The sequence below is a fragment of the Sebastes umbrosus genome, chromosome 5, assembly GCF_015220745.1.
Source record: "Sebastes umbrosus isolate fSebUmb1 chromosome 5, fSebUmb1.pri, whole genome shotgun sequence".
NCBI lineage: Eukaryota > Metazoa > Chordata > Actinopteri > Perciformes > Sebastidae > Sebastes > Sebastes umbrosus.
In genome coordinates, this window is record NC_051273.1 from 1,155,004 (window position 1) to 1,175,796 (window position 20,793).

At 35.9% G+C, this 20,793-nt stretch overlaps 1 protein-coding gene across 1 annotated transcript; it reads right to left on the reverse strand.

The window, feature by feature from the left end:
- Window positions 1–5,590: 5,590 nt before the first annotated feature.
- On the reverse strand, window positions 5,591–16,666 carry tomm70a (translocase of outer mitochondrial membrane 70 homolog A (S. cerevisiae)). The gene is made up of 12 exons (XM_037771064.1): window positions 16,287–16,666; window positions 12,698–12,871; window positions 11,603–11,729; window positions 10,569–10,678; window positions 10,336–10,484; window positions 9,895–10,102; window positions 8,683–8,817; window positions 8,470–8,577; window positions 8,192–8,308; window positions 7,975–8,072; window positions 6,592–6,714; window positions 5,591–6,499 (listed from the first exon to the last, which is right to left on the reverse strand). Exons 1-12 carry the CDS (start codon window positions 16,533–16,535, stop codon window positions 6,346–6,348), a joined length of 1,752 nt encoding a protein of 583 aa, XP_037626992.1. The 5' UTR covers window positions 16,536–16,666; the 3' UTR covers window positions 5,591–6,345.
- Between the last annotated feature and the right edge of the window lie 4,127 nt (window positions 16,667–20,793).

The following is a 20,793-nucleotide window of genomic DNA, read 5'->3' on the forward strand; positions in this document are numbered from 1 at the left end:
CGTCACTAATCGACCTGTTCAGCAATTTAACAAATTTGTCAGTGTGGTATTTGACAACTAGCTATAATCAAATAATAATAATAATAATAATAATAATAATAATAATAATAATAATAATAATAACAATAATCAATACTATATTTGTATATATTTTTAATATCTATTTTTATATTATTATTATTATTATTATTATATTATTTTTTATATATTTTATAAATATATTTCCTTATATTTAAATTGTTCATATTTTGCTTAACTTTGTTTTTCTTTTTTTTACTGTGTTAGCTGATGCTTCCTGTTTTTTGCACTATCCCCTTTGCTGCTGTACACTGAAAATGTTCCCACTGTGGGACTAATAAAGGAATATCTTATCTTATCTTATCTTAATCATAATAATAATATTTATTATTATTATTGTATATGTATATATATAATTCTAATAATAATTAGGTTTTAGTCCTGTAATAAACCTCATTTCATTTTTAATTTAAAACAAAAATTGTAACTTGCACACTTTCTATTGTCTATAGTATGTAACTGTTATTGTTATTCTACGTTTATATTTCATATTTTCTAAGTTAGTTGAAGTAGTCTAGTCAAGTAGTAGTAAGAAATGCAACACAAACTTCCTAACATAAAAGCAGATGATCATAACATTTATGATAAAACAATAAAAACAAGGACAATAAAATAAAATTGAATTAAAACAGCAGATAAAGACAAGATAAAAAAAATCTATCAGGTAAATAATTATTAATAGTAATTTATTTTGGTCCTTATTTTGTTATTCTTTATTTATTTTATTTTTAATAAAGTTTAGTTTGAGTTGAGGAAGCCAGTAGCAGCATATACTGACTCGTGTCTTTAAATATTGGAAAAATAAACAATAAACCTGGGTGTTATTTGGAGTCTGAACACATGACTATTTGATGGGCCTTTTTCCACAGTATTTTGTCATAGTAGGAAAAGTCACAGTTGTGACTAACAACATTATCAACGGCTCTGTGAGTGTCCCATTGAGCTGTGACATGTGATAGTGAAGCAGAACGAACAACACCAGGACCCTGAGACTGAAGCATCATTAACTTTATTATTCACACCTGTGGTTTTCCTGCTGTAACGTGTAACACATTACTTGTTTTATTGCACAGATTTACTTGTCAGATAATAAACTGTACTAAAAGCATGCATATGTATATATATTTAAACATTCAATATCCACTGAGTAATATTTATTGAAGAGCTGTATATTCAACTCAATTTTATGAATTATTTCATTTTATTTAAATATATAAATTAAAAAAATGTAAAGCCACAAAAAAACAAAAAACACAAGTTATTAAATTGCAGTAATACTCATCGCCTGCAGGGGGCAGCAGTATTAGATCTGATGCCGCTGTTCTCTTCTCTGCCTGCAGGGGGCAGCATCAACATGTAGACTGCTGCTATCTGTCTACATGTCAGTATTGAGCAGCAGCAGTATTAATTTAAAGAGGACCTATGAGGCTTTTTCTCTTTAATTTAGAGAGTTGTATAATTTGTTTGTTCATGTAAAAGGTCTGAAAAGTTACAAAAGATCCCAAAGGAGCTCAAATAGAGCATTTCAGAGTGTGAGAAGAGGTGCTGCCCGGCCGGTAGGAGGATAATTGAGCGTTTTTGTTTTAGCATTAAAGCATTGTAGGAGCTATTTACTTGTTGTAAGTAAAAGTTGTTGTTTAATTAATAATAAGTAGTATTGTTTGATTTATTACTCTAGATATTTACTTTATTTAGAGTTGAACTATTTTCTTGTTTAGTATATTTAGGATATATTATATTTAGGATAGTTTTTTACATGATTAGTATTTTGTTTACTTTTGTTTATGAATTGGGTAACACTGTGGTTATATATATATATATATATATATATATATATATATACATATACATATATATGTATATATATATATATACATATATATGTTATTTTATGTTATATTGGGATAAATAAATCATTAGAAACAGACATTCTGCATGGACTATGGACTCTTTTGCCTGTATAAACCACATTACCCATGATGCATCAGTGGCTCTTTGATTTAAAGGTCCCATATTGTGCTAATTTTCAGGATCATACTTGTATTTTGTGTTTATATAAGAATATTACATGCTGTAATGTTCAAAACAACCTTTATTTTCCTCATACTGTCAGCCTGAATATATCTGTATTCAAGCTCCGTCTGAAACGCTCCGTTTTAGCGCATTTCGACGGAATTGCAACAGGATTGCGTTGCTAGGCAACAGTTTGGGTCAATGTGTACTTCCTGTCAGTTGATGACATTCACATACACTGCAACCAGGAATAAACTGGGACACATTTAGATTGTTTTTGTTTAAAACTGCATAAAAGGTCTAAATATTGTTTATTTGTGACATCACAAATGGACAGAAATCCTGACAGCTTGTTTCAAAGGCAGAGTTTCTACCTTTGAAACGTCCTTGTGGATGGAGCATTTCAATACTTTCACAGTATTTATATGGGACTTAAGCTGCTTTATAATAAAAAAACATGAAAATCTCACTTTTTTTTACAATATGGGACCTTTAAGTTTGATTTTTCCAACAAATGGCCACTACAAGCATATCAACACGTTCTAGTAGAAACCCAAAATACAAGTGCATGGTACGTCCTCTTTAACAGATCAAAGAGATGAAACACTAACAAGCAAGAATATTAAGCAAATAAAAAAAAATAAAAGTTTCAAACAAGAAACTTGCAAATATGAAATTCATTCCAGGAATTATAACTTTATTAGGATTCATTTTCTCTTTCACTTTGGTCACCATACACATCATCAATAAAGAATGTCAGTGTAATTTCTATTAAACAGCCAATATGTTGTGGATTATCTGATGAACGTTAAATCTATTTCTCAAAAGGTTAAACTTTAAGATGATTTCTGCTTTTGAGAAGCTGCAGCTGGAACGAACGATTCGGTTCCTTCCAGTTATTATTACCACATAATATTCAATCAGAATTAGCCAGAACTGCTGGGAGGAGGAGGAGGAGAGGGAGGAGGAGGAAGAGAGGGAGGAGGAAGAGGAAGAGAGGGAGGAGGAAGAGGAGAGGGAGGAGGAAGAGGAAGAGAGGGAGGAGGAAGAGGAAGAGAGAGGGGAGGAAGAGGAGAGGGAGGGGGAAGAGGAAGAGAGGGAGGAGGAAGAGGAAGAGAGAGGGGTGGAGAAGGGAAGTGAAAGAGGAGGAGGAGGAGGAAGAGGAGAGGGAGGAGGAAGAGGAAGAGAGAGAGGTGGAGGAGGGAAGTGAAGGAGGAGGAGGGGAAATAGGAGGAGGAGGAGAGGGAGGAGGAAGAGGAAGAGAGGGAGGAGGAGGAGGAGAGGGAGGAGAGGGAGGAGGAAGAGGAAGAGAGAGAGGTGGAGGAGGGAAGTGAAGGAGGAGGAGGGGAAATAGGAGGAGGAGGAGAGGGAGGAGGAAGAGGAAGAGAGGGAGGAGGAGGAGGAGAGGGAGGAGAGGGAGGAGGAAGAGGAAGAGAGGGAGGAGGAGGAGGAGGAGAGGGAGGAGGAAGAGAGGGAGGAGGAGGAGAGGGAGGAGGGAGGAGAGGGAGGAGGAGGAGGGGAGGAGGAAGAGGAGAGGGAGGAGGAGGAGGAAGAGGAGGAGAGGAAGGAGGAGGAGGAAAGTGAGGGAGGAGGAGAAATAGGAGGAGGAAGAGGAAAACTGCAAAACTTGTAAATGCTCCAAACATTCAGCAGCGGTGGCTAATCTCTGATGCTACTTGAGGAACCAAACCATCCCCGGAGCTCGTCGGGGCGGCGTGTCGGGTTAGAAACAATAAGGCTCGGGTTTATGAGAATAGAAATTTGAAAAAAAAGGACAGAAAAAATAAAACCGAGTCTCTTAACTCTGTCAAACGATGTAATGTAGCATGAAAAATAAACATTTTACAATGAAATAGAAAATAAATTTCTCAATCAAAGTGAGCTAGGAAAAGAATATCCAATCCCTCGTGTGACATCTTCAATCCAAAAATAACATTTTCAAAAAGGACATTAAAGTTGGTGAAGTTCTTCTAATCAGTGTTTTTTGTCCAAAGTCTCTTCTAATAGTTGGGTTTTCCTAGTGTTCAAGACAGCACGAGCATTGCATTTACATTTATTTATAAAGTGAACATGCTGCACAAAGTATATAAAAAAGAAAAGAAAACAATCCCATAATTAAAAAAGAAAAGAAACAACTCTTGCGGATGCTAACTAACCTCTCTGTGAAGCCCCGTATCCATGGCAACAACTCCAGCATTACAAACACAGACATTACACATTGGACTATACGGTTTAATCTTGCATTCAGAACTGATAGTGTATGTTACATATGAAAAGGAGCTGGAAAAACATAAAGCATAAATTAACAAGTGAACAGTCCATCAGAACTATGTAAAGCTCTCACAGTATTTTCTGTAGATTTTAAAAGTGTCACAAAAGCCTTAAAGTCAGTTCAACAAACTGCACATTTCACATAGTTTACTATTCATTTAGACGTTAGGTGTACATGGCCGTTCTCGAGGTTTATTCTCTCTCTAGATGAAAAAGGTTTCAGGACTTCCCAGCCTCTCGACGGTGAATAGAAATCCTTTTTTTAAGTGATAATGTACAGCGAGCGCGTCATTGTTGTGAAATAAACCCCGACTAGCTGTACATTATCCCGCTTATTACACGGCTACTTACTGAAGAAATCAATAATTTGACACAAAGATGGTCCTCCGGAGTCAGACATCAGAGCTGCGGCCATAGCAACGGTCTGTTATAAAGAAATAACAGAGCGTAGAATGCCGTGATTGACCAATCAGAATCGAGTATTCAACACAGCCGCGTCATAATCCACGATAATGAACCCCTTTAATGTGATGTAAACACGGTATTTATAAAGAAGTCCCGCCCCTTCTGGTGGACCACCATGGGGCCTTATTTTGGAAAATATATGTATGTATAATATATTTTTGATCCTGTTTGAATTGCACCATGAATCAGACGTGATGTTTGTAGATTTAAAAGATTTTTTTGCAATTCAAGAAAGTCTCAGTTTGTGTTAAACTGTTAAAGTATAAAGCCCTCATCACCCTGTGGCAGCGATGAGAGTGAAGCGTTTTGATGCTTTTGCGCTGCTAAGCAACTCGTGGTTTTCCACTTTATGTGTAGGGCTGTCTCGGGCTTCCAAGCTACGGTGAGCAGCGTAGCAGGCTGACATGGTCAGTCTCCGTCTCCGTCTAGACTTCACACACCTCTACACACAACAAACAGTGATATCCGTCTGAGAATAACTATTCATTATTCATATTCAGCATTAATTATTATTATTAATGTTGTGGGATTATTCCTTATTTCATGGGTTATTTGGGGGATTTATACATTATTATTATTATTATTATTATTATTATTATTATTACATACTTACATATAAAAAACAAACAAAAACGAAACATTTGAATACTGATTTGGAGGTCGGTTACCATGGCAACGGTCGAAAGCTTCGAAGCATTCGGGGTCAGCCCTATTAATGTGTCTCACGTTTTTGCAAAAGCGCCTGATGTCATCAGCGTTTTTCTTTCTCATTGTGGTGTCTTTTTTTGGATACCTTTAGAGCTTTATAACTTTACCGACCGTAGTCTCCACGATCTGATCTGATCTGAGACAAATTAGTGCAGTACTTGAGTTTTCGGGGTAAGTTGTTTTCATTCATTTAAACTGTATTATTAACTATTAGGTAGCGTACAGTTCATGGTTTGTGTTCAGCTAACGCCTAAAGCCTAAGACTGTGAAAATACGTAATTAGAAAGACGACACACAAAAGTGTCATAGTGACGTTTCTAGAGATCTGCAACGATTAATCCATTAATTGTCGACTATTAAATTAATAGCCACCTATATTTTGATAATCGATTAATCAGTTTGAGTAATTTTTTGCAGCTTGCAGATTCTTAAATGTGATAAAACACATCAGGTCAGATAACGTTTCATCTGTACGTGGAACATCACTAAGTTGGTGACGTATGTTGTGTGAGACGAGAGACGTAGCTCACTGAGCGGTTCAAACTAAATGATACGACGACAAACTGAGACTTTTTCTGGACTAAATGATCTTTTAAATTGTCAAACATCATGTGTGTGATACCGTACATATCTTTTCTGAAACAAGGGGGTCCACCAGAGGGGCGGGACTTCACCTCTCTATATTTAGGGCTCTTTTATAATCCAGTACTCTTTATCTCTTTTTGTATAAATCAAAAGTTAAGTTGCATTTTAACACAGTTATGTTCAGCTATGAAGATTTGAGATTGGCGATCGGTTGGCAGAGAGACGTTACAGTGTCGGAGGTTTCAGCCCGTACTTCCTCGCCACTTCCGTCTGGGCGTACGCTGCGTCGCATAACGAGTACAAATGGGCCATCTCCATCTCCGACTTGGCCAGGTTAATGGCCTTGTTGAACATTTCTATCGCCCGATCCAGATTTCCCCTGAAATACAAAAAAAGAAATGCTCTCCTTATTTAAAGCACTTGAAGAAGACGTCTAAACGTGACGGAGGGAGTCGAGTTGTTGATTCTCACCTTTGAACTTCGATGGTTCCCATAGTTTCATAGGCAAAGTCACATTTGTTGTCGATTTCAATGGCCTTACTGATGAGATCTAGACCCAGGTCAAGGTCCTGTTTCCACTGGAGCTGTAACAAACTGGACATACATTGAACTGTTAATAACTAATTCACACATTTTAATCAGGTTATTTTAAAGTTTTTTGCGATTGCTTACAGACTAAAAGAATGCTTAGACATCAAAACCTTAACTTTAGTGACCGTGCCTTATTAGACATACGTTCATATGGAGGACGGAACCTGACAAAATAAAAAATAAATAAATAAATGTCTCCATAAATAAATGAATATGTCATTAAATATAGAAAAAATTATATTAAAAATAAACGGAGCCATTAATTAATTGATAAATGTGACAAAAAATTATATTTCTGTTTTAATTACTTCTTTATTTATTTGTCTTCGTATTAATTCCCTTATTTATTTATTTACTCTTCTGTTTCATGACACAAGTTGAGTGAAAGCCACCTCGTTTGCATAATGAGGCAGAAATTTGTAAAGAAAAGAATACAGAAATAAATAAGTTTGGGGGAATAAATAAATAAATAAATGACTAAATAATAAATGCATTAATATATAAATACATACATTTAATAATAAATATAAAATAAATAAAAACAAATGCGATAAGAATAAATACATAAATAAAGAAAAGGGAAAGTGAAAAACAAGAGTAGATAAATACATAAGGGAATTAATACAAAGATAAATAAATAAAGAAGCATATTAAAACAGAAATAGCAATTTATGTCACATTTTATCAATTAATTAATTGCTACATTTATTTTTAATATTATTTTGCTACATTTAATGCCATTTATTTATTCATCGAGTCCTTTATTTATTTATTAATTTTTGATTTTGGCAGGTTTTGCCCTTCACATGTTCAAGAATGAAATCTCTTGTAGTCATCGGGGAAACATTGCACTGTAATTTTACTGTAATTATTTTTGTTTCAGTGAGTTAACGGTAACATATTGTTTTGATTACTGAACTGTAATTCTACTTTTCTTTGTGTTTTGTTGTAAAAAATCTGCAAAGGCAAAAAAATAAGCCGTATATATATTTTTTATTTCTGAAGTCTTTCTATTGGAAATGTGAGTAGATGTGCTGGATGAATCTTTCACTTGTGCATTATTTGTTTGCAAAAATGCCATTTTCAAAGATGATTGTGAGGTTTTGATTGCAGAGTTTCATTCTGACGTAGAAGTGAATGTTTATCTCCCAGCGTTGTGTCTTATTTGGCTTGTTTGTAGAGTTCTGACTAAATGATTTGATTGTGTAAGCAATCACAAAAAACTGTCAGAGTATGACTCCTCAAAAGGAGAGAAGTGCTTACCCCTTGTGGACATATGTGGTAGCGTTGTCTGGTTCCAGTTCAATACACTTGTCGTACATCTCGTCTGCTTTTCCAAACTGCTGCTGATCAGTCAAAGCCTGAAAAACACAAATAAAACAGACCTAAAGCTGCTGTTTTCTGTCTGAATTATACAGCTAACACACTGTAAAATGGACTAAAGCACCGACTGATGTGTAAATAGAAATTGATAGGTCACCTGAGCATACAGAGCGTAGCCCTCTGCACACTTGGGGAACCTTCTGATGACGTCCTCGAAGCCGTCCATGGCGATCTGGACTTGTGACGGGTTGTTTCCAGTATACGCTTGTCTGTACTGAAGAATACAGAAAAACAAACTCAGCAGCCGATCTGGAGATGCAGCAGCCGTTAACGCTACAACTAAACACAGCGAGACTGATTCAAATTAAACGCAGTATATTTATGTCAGATTACGGCACGCCTGCTTTTCAAAAGATCTTTAGCCGATCTACTCACGAGAGCGAAGCACTTCTGAGCCTGGGCGAGAGCCGAGTCGGGTCTGAGCAGGATGCACTCGTCAAAGTCTCCCACCGCCTCGTCCACCTGGTCCAGCAGGATCTTCAGCTGAGAGGAAATGTTGACTTTACAGAGAGCACTACAGCACATATATCAAGACATTACAAACAATCCTCAACTGACAGCCGACCAGTTAAACAAGCAGACTCCTACCTGCCCCCTGTGGTGATAGACGTCGGGGTTGCGTGTGTCGATGTCGGCCGCCATGTTGAAGTCTTGAGTGGAGAGCATAGGCTGCTGCTGCTGCATGTACATGCTTCCCCGCTTGATCAGAGCGTTGGCTCGTAGCTGTAAACAACAGACCGTAGTACAGAGAGAGAGAGAGAGAGCCTGTCAGGTGGTAGCTCCGTGTGCATAGAAATCATTAGATAAACTCCATGCCTCTTTTGGGCACATTTCTCACAGGGTTGTTACACATTGTCCATTTCATTCTACACACTTCCAAACTCCTCTGTAGATTTTTCATACCTTATATGATTTTGTGACTCGGGGTGCAGAGGACGCTGTGCCCAGACTACAGAGCTTTTGTCCTTACTAGGGGTGTAACGATTCATCTACTACATCGATTTATATTCCTACGATCCAACTACAACGATAGGTACTCTGCAAGTTGTCTTTCACGGGAGACGTATATCGATATAAAATCATTTGCATCAATATTAAGGATTTGCACCTTGTATTTAATAAACGTTATATGAAAGTGTTTTTTAGCGCTTTTATTAGTAAAGAAATGTTAAACGTTCCTCCGAGTCACTCTCCAGATATGCGCCAGCTTGCCATGCATCCATGGCGTGCATGCAAACGAACGGCACACTGGACTCCTCGCTCTCTCACCCGGTAACGGCGTGGAGGGAGGTGGGCACCGGTTCTGCATGAGCTGCTGGCACTGCAGTGCAGAGGAGCTGGTCGGCAGAGTTTCAGGCGTTATCAATCCACTTGATGAGGGCGGCTTCACCCACAGGTGCTTTCCCCGTTCAGAGAAAATGACTTTCATTTCCCCGTCATGATATCTATGCACATGCAGCATCAGCCTCACATATCCAGCCACAGAGCAGACGGTCCGCGAGGCAAATTATCACGGGAGACGGAAAGAAGAGCCTCACTTTTTCCCTGATGGTCTGAATAAGTCGCTAAATCTGTCGCTGGTCACTTTTTAAAAATGAAATCTCTAAGAGGGTCTGAGAAGTCGCTCCATCTAGTGAGAAAGTCGCCAAGTTGGCAACACTGTGTGTGGCTGTGACAACACTCGGTTAATGTCTGTGCCGTCGTGCACGAGACCATGAACCTTAACATAAAACAATAGGTTTGTAGTCCCCCTATAGTCTCACTAATCCACTATCCCAGTACTTGGACTGTAGTCCGTACCTTCACGTTGGCGTCCTGCATGTTGATGACCCGGTCCAGGTCAGGCTGAGCCGCCGTAGCGTTACCGATCAGCAGGTAGAAGGTGGCGCGCAGCAGCAGAGCCTCCGCAGTGTATCGGCCTCCTGACTCGACCTCCTTGGTGCATTCACTGATGATCTTATCGTAGTTCTCCTCCTCCATGTACTGCTTTGCCTTCAGGTAGGCGGAGCTGAAGAGGTGAGAGAAGTGTTCAGATGGTAGGTCACAGTTTTAAAAATAACAGCAGAGTTGTGAAGTGAGAGGAAGTTTTTTTTTTTTTCCACATTACGTATTCCAACATAGAAACACAGGACTCAGTGTGGTGTGTTTTCCACCTGTAAAACACACTCTGATCAGGCTTTAAGATCCCACTTGTGTGTTGTTGTGTTTTCTATGATGTGGTTTTGTGTTTTGTTGTCTGACCTCTCAGTGACCTCGGCCGCCTCGCCCTCCTTGTCCTTGTCCTCATCTTTCTTCTCGCCCTTCTGCAGCGGCTGTGAGATGATGTCGTCGGTGAACGAGCTGAAGTAGGATTTGATGAACTGAGGAGAAGGCATCATCGGCTCACGGTTCTACAGATGAGAAGAGAACAAGTTTTAACAGGACGATTCAGAGAAATGAAACTGAATCGAATGTCTCTGAAAGTGTTTCAGTACCTTGTATTTATCTTTGGCCTTCTCTTTTCCCAGCTGTTTCAGCACCTTGTCTGCTAGCAGCATGCTCTGTTGGTTCTGGAAGGCCTCGAGAATACAAACCGCTGTGACGTCTGCAGGATGCACGGGGGAACAAAACAGACTGTAAATAACTGTCACGCATTATACGTTAAACTTTTAAGGGGCGGCTTTCACGAGCCAACGTTTAATTTGTTTCAATCGAACTCTGTTGTGGACCAAAACAACCGGTACGAGAACGCTTGATAGAGACGGTCTCGTACCGTTTCCAAGCAAATTAAAACGCAGGCTGCCTGTGGGGGCATTTGTTGAGAAGGTCACAGGTAAACGACAGGTTAACAAGAGTGGGAGAGGACTGACTGATGTCTGCTTGACATCTGGGTCGAAGAGAACCAACAGAATATGGGCGCCTGGGTTAGCTCAGTTGGTAGAGCGGGCGTCCATGTATCAAGACTTGGTCCTGACCGCGGCGGCCCGGGTTCGAATCCGGCCTGTGGCCCTTTCCGCATCCACTCTCTCTCTCCCCCCTTTCAACACTCTATCCACTGTCCTCAATAAAAAATGGAAAAATGCCCCCAAAAAAATAACTTAAAAAAAAAAAAAAAAAGAGAACCAACAGAATATGAAAAATAAAGTCCATTAAAACAGTGACGTTTATAAAATCATTGGAGATAAACTGGAGGAGAAGGGAATCAAGCACACAGTAGATCAGTGCCGAGTCAAAGTCAAAACACTTCAGACATCTTTTTTTATGAATTATTTTTGGACATATGTGGTATATTTTTCCTGCCCTTTTTTGGATATTTCAAAGTCAGTGATTCCCGGCATAGAAGTGACAACTCTCGAGACAAAAAAAGACAAATTTGCTCCTTCGTACACGCCGCTCAGCAAATTATTATTTTTTTTTATTTGGTCCTCTACCCGAACCAGACTAATTAGAAAACAAACCAAAAATATCAAGTTCACTCTGAATCGTTATAGACAAACAAACTATGGTTAGTGAAAGAGGGGCGTCTCACCTTCTAGGCACTCCTTCCTGTTGTCTAGTTTCTCCAGAGCTTTAGCCCTCCTGAACAGAGCCTTGACGTAGCGTGGATTCATCTCCACGGCCTGACAGCAGTCATGCACCACTTCTGTCCATTTCATCTGAAAGGAGAAGTTACAGACTGGTTATACTCCAAAACAAATCTGCATCTGAATAAACACAAAGAGGTCTGTCCGCTACCAAGAGAACAGAGACATGAAACTAATGTTTAAAACAGAACAGCATCTCTATCAAAGTTTCCACGTAGACCAACAGAAGCAGCTCGTTTCTGTCTTGTTAGCATTGTGACCCGTTCAGACCTCTGCTAGCAAACAAACTTTACCTGCCTCAGAGCTATCAAACAAATCTTTATTGACAACTGTCAACAGCCACAACGGTCCACAACGGTCTGCAGGGGCCGACGGGTCGTGTTTTTTTCTATTTTACACGTACAGTGTGAGCACATAAATCGTGAGCTTTGGCTTTACATCACTAACGATCTACTCGTACAGTAGGAGTAGGAAGTACACAACAACATCTCTAAAATCGTAGTGTATGCCCAGCTTAAGTCACACAATAACACAAACTAACTAACCGATCGAGCAGCTCCTGTGTTCTGAGAGGTAAAATCACTGTTTTTGTGAATGGAGTCTGGTGGCTTTGAAGAGAGCATAGATAACAGCTTTAGTTCCCCGTCAGAGAGTGCTGTCTGACAGCGAGGTAAAGAGGTGAAAATATTCTAAATATAGCGTACAATTAAACTGATATAGATTATTTTAGGTGTCTAAAATGTGTTTTGCTGCTGCCCACGTCCACAGCAGGACATTACTTTGTACTCCTGTCTGTTTCTACTAACTCCATCTACTGTTGGTGATACACTGACTTTCCATCTACAAGCACCTAAACCTTATAAATATCTCATTTAGAAAAGAGACAAAGTGTCCCATACTGCAACATGAAAGACACTTGACAAGGATTCTCTGCAAAAGAATCAATGCCACACTGATTTTACAGACATACTACTGAGAAACCAGGAGGGATCTTTGATACATTAACAACAACCAGATGATTAATAGAAGGTGGAGCCGACCTGTTGTTCGTAGGCTGCCGCTCTGTTCTGGTAAAACGTTGACAGGTCGGTCTTTTGCTCAGTGGGGCAGAGAGCGATGGCCTCTGTGTAGCACTGGATGGCGTTCTCGTACTTGCCAGCCTTGAAATACTTGTTGCCCTTGTTCTTTGCTGCTTGGGCCCGATCCAACGGGCTCTGAATGAGGGACAGAGAAAAGAGGGGATGGCTGTTAAATCACAATTATGATATAATAATAATATCCTCAAGATGTGTAGGGTTCGTACATCCAAACAACTTCAACAGCTGCTGGATTAAAAAAATCAAGTTAAAAATCAATTTGAATTGTGCAACGTTTCGATCTAACGGAGATAAGAAATGCCTGACGAAGATCAAAACGCTGCATAATTAAACCTGCTGGGAGCTTTTTAATACAGTATAATAATAACTTCACACTTACACAAGGTAGTTCTCATATCTGTGAGGTAACCTCATACTAATAATAATAATAATAATGTTTTCTCACAATCACACAGCTGTATTTCATGACATTAGGAAGCCAGACTTATGAATGGACATTTGTTTTTTCTCTTTAGTGAATGTAGGACGGATTAAAAATACACCTCACTGACAATAAACCTGGCTGAGTAAATAACTGTTTAGTAGAATAAACTACAGCCAGACTGATTATATACCTCGTCATACTGCTGATATATTCTTATTATTATTATACCGTACCATATGATATATTCTATTCAATCCTATATATTTCTGTACTGTACTACACGTGATATTATTTATATCTTACACTAAGTTATACTATATATTATGTTATATTGCAGTACTATACTACATATATATTATTTATTAGTTATATCTTACACTAAGTTATACTATATATTATGTTATATTGCAGTACTATACTACATATATATTATTTATTAGTTATGTCTTACACTAAGTTATACTTTATATTATGTTATATTGCTGTACTATACTATATGTGATATTATATGTTCCACTATGTTATACTATATATTGTGTTATATTATTGTACGTAGGACTGAGCGATATGGATTCAATCAAATATCACTGTATTTTTTACCAAATACCTCGATATAGATATTATAGGTTTGACCACAATATTTACACAATGAGATTTCTGATAGATAATCATCAGTAATGTGGATATAATTATTTAAGTGTAAAACAGTCTGGTAAGTCAACTATTAAAACACTTACTGTTTTATATTATGATATCCAAAACATAAGACAATATCTAGTCTCATATCACAATATAATATCAATACATTGCCCAGCCCTATGTTCTATACGTTGTTATTACACCTTATACTATATCTCATATCTCATATCGTACCATATTATACTATATTATGTTGATTTGTTAAATTGACTCTTGCACTATATTCTGTTATATTAATACAGACAAACACAGAACAATTACTTAATCATATCATGTATGAGCCATGTGTACTCTGTTAACACAGACTCTCACACCACTTTACTTTACTTTACTTTACCATGTCATTTTTGTCTCCAAATGTTTTATTTCCATTTTCTATCATATTCTTATTTCAGTTTATGAACCTCCTAGTATTCATTTCTGTTACTTTCAATACGCATCTGTATTTATTCTGTGCTTGTGCTGCTGCTACAACTGAATCCCCCTCTGAGGATCAATAAAGATTTAATCTTACAGTTCTTGCCATGTTGTTTCACAATCAGAATCACCTTCATTGGCCAACTATGTGCACACATACAAGGAACTTCACTACGGTTTTTTTGTTGCATTGCTCTCAATGTGGCAGAGCTGGACAAATAAAGATAAAGAATAGACAGGACTATTATGCACAGAAGTATGTGAACAAAATAGATGAATATGTATAAGTATTATACAAATAAAGTGTTCTGTAAGTTGTAATCTACACAAATAATGTTAATAAATCAATATTGAGTGGTTACACATGGACTGGAGGATGTGTCCAGATGTGAAATTCATTGTATGTGTGCACATAGTTGGCCAATAGGAGCTAACGTTACATGGCTAGTAACTATTCTGGAGCTTTATGGCTTCTGATATACATGACTGGCTTTTCCCAAAAGTTTATCATCTGGAAAACTTCTCTGTAAAGGACATTGTTTATGGTGTTTATGGTGTTTATGTTCTTGTCATGGACAATAACAAAGATGACTTTCTGCTGAATAACATTCTCATTCTTGGAGAATTCGATTTGCACAAATCCAAGTAAATGAAAGTGAAACCTGGTTTAATGTGTTTCACTCTGAGTTTCTATCTGACATAAAAGCCCTTAAAGTCATGCAAAACAAAAATGCATTGAAACCTCTTAGTATAATAGAAGAATATGAATTACAGGTGTAGTCCTATAGCCCATCATTTATTATTCTTATTGATATTAATTACAGGTATACAGCCCCATAGCCCTTAATTTAATTTATTATTATTAATAATATGAATTACAGGTATACAGCCCTAGCCCTTAATTTAATTTATTATTATTATTATTAATAATATGAATTACAGGTATACAGCCCTAGCCCTTCGTATAATTTATTATTATTATTATTATTATTATTATTAATATGAATTACAGGTATACAGCCCTAGCCCTTAATTTAATTTATTATTATTATTATTATTATTAATATGAATTACAGGTATACAGCCCTGTAGCCCTTAATTTAATTTATTATTATTATTATTATTATTATTATTAATATGAATTACAGGTATACAGCCCTAGCCCTTATTTAATTTATTATTATTATTATTAATAATATGAATTACAGGTATACAGCCCTAGCCCTTATTTAATTTATTATTATTATTATTATTATTATTATTATTATTATTAATATGAATTACAGGTATACAGCCCTAGCCCTTATTTAATTTATTATTATTATTATTATTATTATTATTATTAATTACAGGTATACAGCCCATAGCCCTTCATTTAATTTATTATTATTATTATTATTATTATTATTATTATTAATATGAATTACAGGTATACAGCCCTAGCCCTTCGTATAATTTATTATTATTATTATTATTATTATTATTATTATTATTTACAGGTATACAGCCCTAGCCCTTATTTAATTTATTATTATTATTATTATTATTATTATTTACAGGTATACAGCCCTAGCCCTTATTTAATTTATTATTATTTTCATGTATAATTTTACATATTTTATTTGTTCTTGTTCTGTATGCACCTTGTCTTTTTACTCTAATGCAGTGATCTATGAGCCAGGTGGTTGTAAATCTGAATTTGTTCTATAATACCTACATGGCTAGTAGATAGCTAGCTAGGTAGCTAGCTTAAGCTAACGTTAGCTCTTAGCAGCTAATCCACCGCTGATGAGCCGGCTGCTGTCGGCCTCTAGTCGGCCTCTAGTCGGCCTCTCTGTCACTGTCAGTCGGTGTCCTTGACGGAGCTTTTACGGTCATGACACGTGTATTAATTGCCCGTGTTCAGACCGCAGCTGAAGGCTGCTGTAAGGCTGCTGTAACCCGGGTACAGTGCCTCTCCCAGCGGCTCCGGCTAAGCGGGCTAAAGGTTACCAGGTTGTCCGGCTCTCTGATGACCGGAGCGGCTCCGTCCTGGCCCTCCTGCACCGGGCTGCTGCTGCCTTCAGGAGTCTTCCTCTCCCCGGTCCCGTCCCCGGTTCCTTTCCTCTGCTTCGTCCTGCTGCGGTTCCACAGATAGATAGCTCCAACACCCAGAACCAGCGGGGTTCCGACCAGCAGGGCGATCTGCCAGCGGGGGAGCCCAGAACCAGACTGAGAATCCACCGGCTTAGAGGCAGCCATGATGCAGAACCAGAACAGCACCAGTAAACCAGTAAACCACCAGAACCAGTACCAGCAGCAGACAGCGTGGGGCGGTGAGGCGCTGCTTCTTCTTCTACTACTTCCGGTGCTCAGAGGTCACACCGTGCTCCACTTCTTCTTCTTCTTCTTTAAGCTTTATTAGCGGTTAGCAAACAACGGTTTGGTGCATTACCGCCACCTACTGGTCTGGAGGGTGGATCGTTCTGGTTTATAATTACTATATCCCCACAAATAAAGAAAAACAAACAGAAAACAAAAAGAAAAAACAAAACAAAAACAAAAACAAAAACAAAAACAAAAAAAAACAAAAAACAAAAAAGAAAAGAATAGGAAAACGAAAACAAAAACAAAAGAAAAAAAGAAAAAAAGAATACAATACGAAAAAGAAAAAGAAAAAAGAAAAAAGAAAAGAATAGGAAAATAAAAATTAAAAATAAATAAATAAAAGAAGAAGCCACAGGCTGATACAAATGACCTTCCCCCCAACCCCAGGAGAAAAAAACTATAACAAAAAAGGAAGAAAGATCTAAACTAACATAATTTTAAATCTATATTTTATCTATAATTTAGACAAATCTATATTTGTCTAAATTCTTAGATATTAAAAACAAATTAAATAAGTATATTTGGAATTATCAACCAGTATATTTAATTTATTTTACCATTGTACACATTCAGTTACTTTTTGGACTGGGAGATTATATATTGTGTAAAACTAATCATAATATCAAGTGTAAAAATGACATTATACATTTAGAAAATTATAAATCAATACATTTTACATAAATAAATACAAAATAACAAAAGTTACCCCCAATTTTACTGGGTTTTTATCTGAATTTAAAAAATATATTAAGACTCGGTTATGACCACATTCCCAAACTTTTGGAATTTATCATAGATGTATATCTATTTTGTTGATTTAATATCTTTATGGTCAGTTTTAAAAAGAAACTTGAAAAAGAAACTGATAAAAAGATTTATCACAATTCTATTATTATTATTATTATTATTATTATTATTATTATTATTATTATTATTAATAATAATAATAATAATAATAATAATAATATTTGAATTCATATTGCTGTTTCTCTGTATTATGTAAATGTCTGCAATGTTTCTATATTTGAATGTTTTTTCAATAAAGATTGAGGAAAAAAAACATGACCAGTAGAGATCATAATCAGGTTAATCTGGCCTACAGCAGTATGTGAGTATTTACACACTAGAAACATGTTTAACCGGTATAATTAACCTGTTTGGGAACTTCAGGTAAAAACAAAACATGAGGGCTCCCCTGAAGCAGATACCTGCTTTTTCTCAGTCAATATCCAGGTAACAAAACACAAGATTAAACAACCTGAATAATCTGTTCTATAATTTCTAAAGTTTAAAGCACAGATTATTTGTTTAAATTCCTGCTTTACATGTAAGCATCAACATTAATAATTTGAATAAACATTGGACCAAAGTAATGATGTTTTTGAATCTTCAAAAGAATATTAATTTAATTTAATGAATTAATAGTATTCATTTGTGGGGATGCAGGTTGACTGCATCCACTAGGTGACAGTGCTGCTGACTCTCTCTGTAAATCCTCTTGTAGAGGAATATAATAACCACCTGAATGAAACATGCTGTATGTATGTTTACCTCTGCACATACATTATTGTTTTTATTTAAATACATTGTGGGAAATGCTTATTCCTGTCATAAAAAGACAGAGGTGCAGTGGTCTAAATAGTTTACAAAAGTGAAGTTATCAGCCCCAACTCTCTTCATTTGACCCTGATTAATGTGGATTTATCATATGAGTTGTTGTGTTTGTGTGTTTGCCAGGTTCATCCTCCTCTCTGTCCAGGTTCAGAGCAGCTTGTATAATTTAAAAAGTACGATTGTTGTTTATATATTTTTTTAATCACACTTTTTATTGTTTCCTTAAGAAAAAAGACTACAGCAACCTAAACCACAACAGATAATATAATATGTATATATAACAGATAGTAATTGTAATAATGATAAAAAATTAAAATAATTTATTATATTATTATTATTATTATTTTTTATTTTTTATCATTATTACAATTACTATCTGTTATATATACATATTATAACATTGAATGTATGAATAAAAACAAATAAATAAATAGTAATGATGATAATAAATAAATTATAAATATATATAAATTAATAAACTACAATAATAATACTGTGTTCAACGCACATTTACAAAAGAATAAATCAAACAGAATTTGATTAAATTATACCCATATAATTATATAAAATATTAAAACAAAATTAATTAAAATATTTTTGTTTTTATTTTATAATAATTAAATGTATTTTATAATGATTACAATAGTTTTATATTTAATTTATAATTATTTATACTAAATTAAGAATGAAACACGTCTACTTATTCTTTTTTATTTATTCATTTATCTATTTATTTATTTATTTATTTATCTATATATTTATTTCATTTAAAACCACTCCCCCCCCCCCCCCCCCCCCCCCCCTTGTTTAATACACACACCCCACACCCTAAAATTGATCCTTTGCTTTTTCTTTCACACTGTACCCGGTGCATGTTTTGTAAGTAAGAAAAAATAATAAAATGCGTAAAAAATCATGTACAGTTTGTTCCGTCCTGGTTGAGTAGCTTAAAACATGTCGCTGCTCTCAAAATAATCCATTATTATCCACTAACACAGTAGCTTGTTTTGAAAAGCCATGAAATCAATTTTGCCACAACACGTGATGAGACACTATAACCTTGTGTAGGCTGTGTGTGACCCAGCAGATAAAACAGAGAGGTGAACGTACTGACAGAGGTTACAATAAGAAGATCTGATCTTCCAGCTATTCCTGACTCTCCGCCTGTTATTCCTGTTAAATGTGTAGACTATTGTTAGCACAGCCTGGCTAAGCGTTAGTGGCTGCCACTAGATGTTTGGTTGTCTGCGACCACTGAGATGTATCTATGCTCATCCTAAACACCTTCATCCTGTTGCTATGGCAACAGCTTTGGTCCAAGTCTTCTTCCTGTCAGCTGTTGTTGACAAACATTGCAAGAAGAAACACAAAGGAGCCCATTTAGAAAGTTTGAAAAGGTCTATAATATCCTGTTGTAGTGTTTGTGAATGACATAATGAGCTGACAGGAAGTAAACAGGGACCCATGCGGTTGCCTAGCAACGTAATTCAGTTGAAACTATCTGTAATGCTGGGAAGTGACTTTGGTTAATCAGATTATCTGCAGATTCTCATGCAGCTTGTTGATCTCTTATTCTCTGGAAAGTCGGTCTGAATTCTAAAAAGTATTTTGTGATACTGTTCAGTAGAACTTTTGTAATTCTGTTCAGTAGAACTGTGACACACAAACAGAAGAGGAGAGAGAGCAGGTTGAATCAATAGCAGTCAATAGGGTTCCTGTCTCTTCATTTACAACTCTGATCCTCTAGTCAGTCCACCAGTACAAACATACAACACAATTTTATTGTTTTTAATCACTATTAAAATATTAAAATAATATATATTAAAGTATTAAATCATGGCTAAAAGAGAAAAAACATTGTTCTCACACCTTATACGATGTATTTTCTCCTGTGGTGTTTTAAATTAGAATTTCACTACAAACACTAAACACAGAGCATCTGACATGGTGTAACTAACTAACTAACTAAATAAATAAATAAATAAATAAATACATGAACCAACCAACAAACAAACCAACTAACTAACTAACTAACCAACTAAAAAATAAATAAAAAAAATAAAAAAATAAAAATGAAAATAAAAAATAAAAAATACATAAATAAATATATAGGTTACTTACTTACTAAATAACTATTTAACTTTAACAAAAAATAAAAATAAAAATAAAAATAAAAATAAAAATAAAAATAAAAATAAAAATAAACTTACTTAATAAATAACTATCTAACTATAACTAACTAACTAACTAATTAACGATCTGTCTTAAAATATGTTAGTTTGACTAATCCATCTGGATCTCTAATCACTGAATTATATTCCAGTAATTGAAGAATATTTGGGTTATTTACACAGAAGATCTGTACATTCTAGTACCATTAATATATAATAAATCTATAAAGAGCACTTCAGCCTTAAGTGGCTCCGTCTTTAGAAAACAACAGATTACTGTAATCTTGATGTGAGGTAACGAGACAAAGCAGCGTGAATCTCTCTCATAACAGATTAGTCCTTTCAGC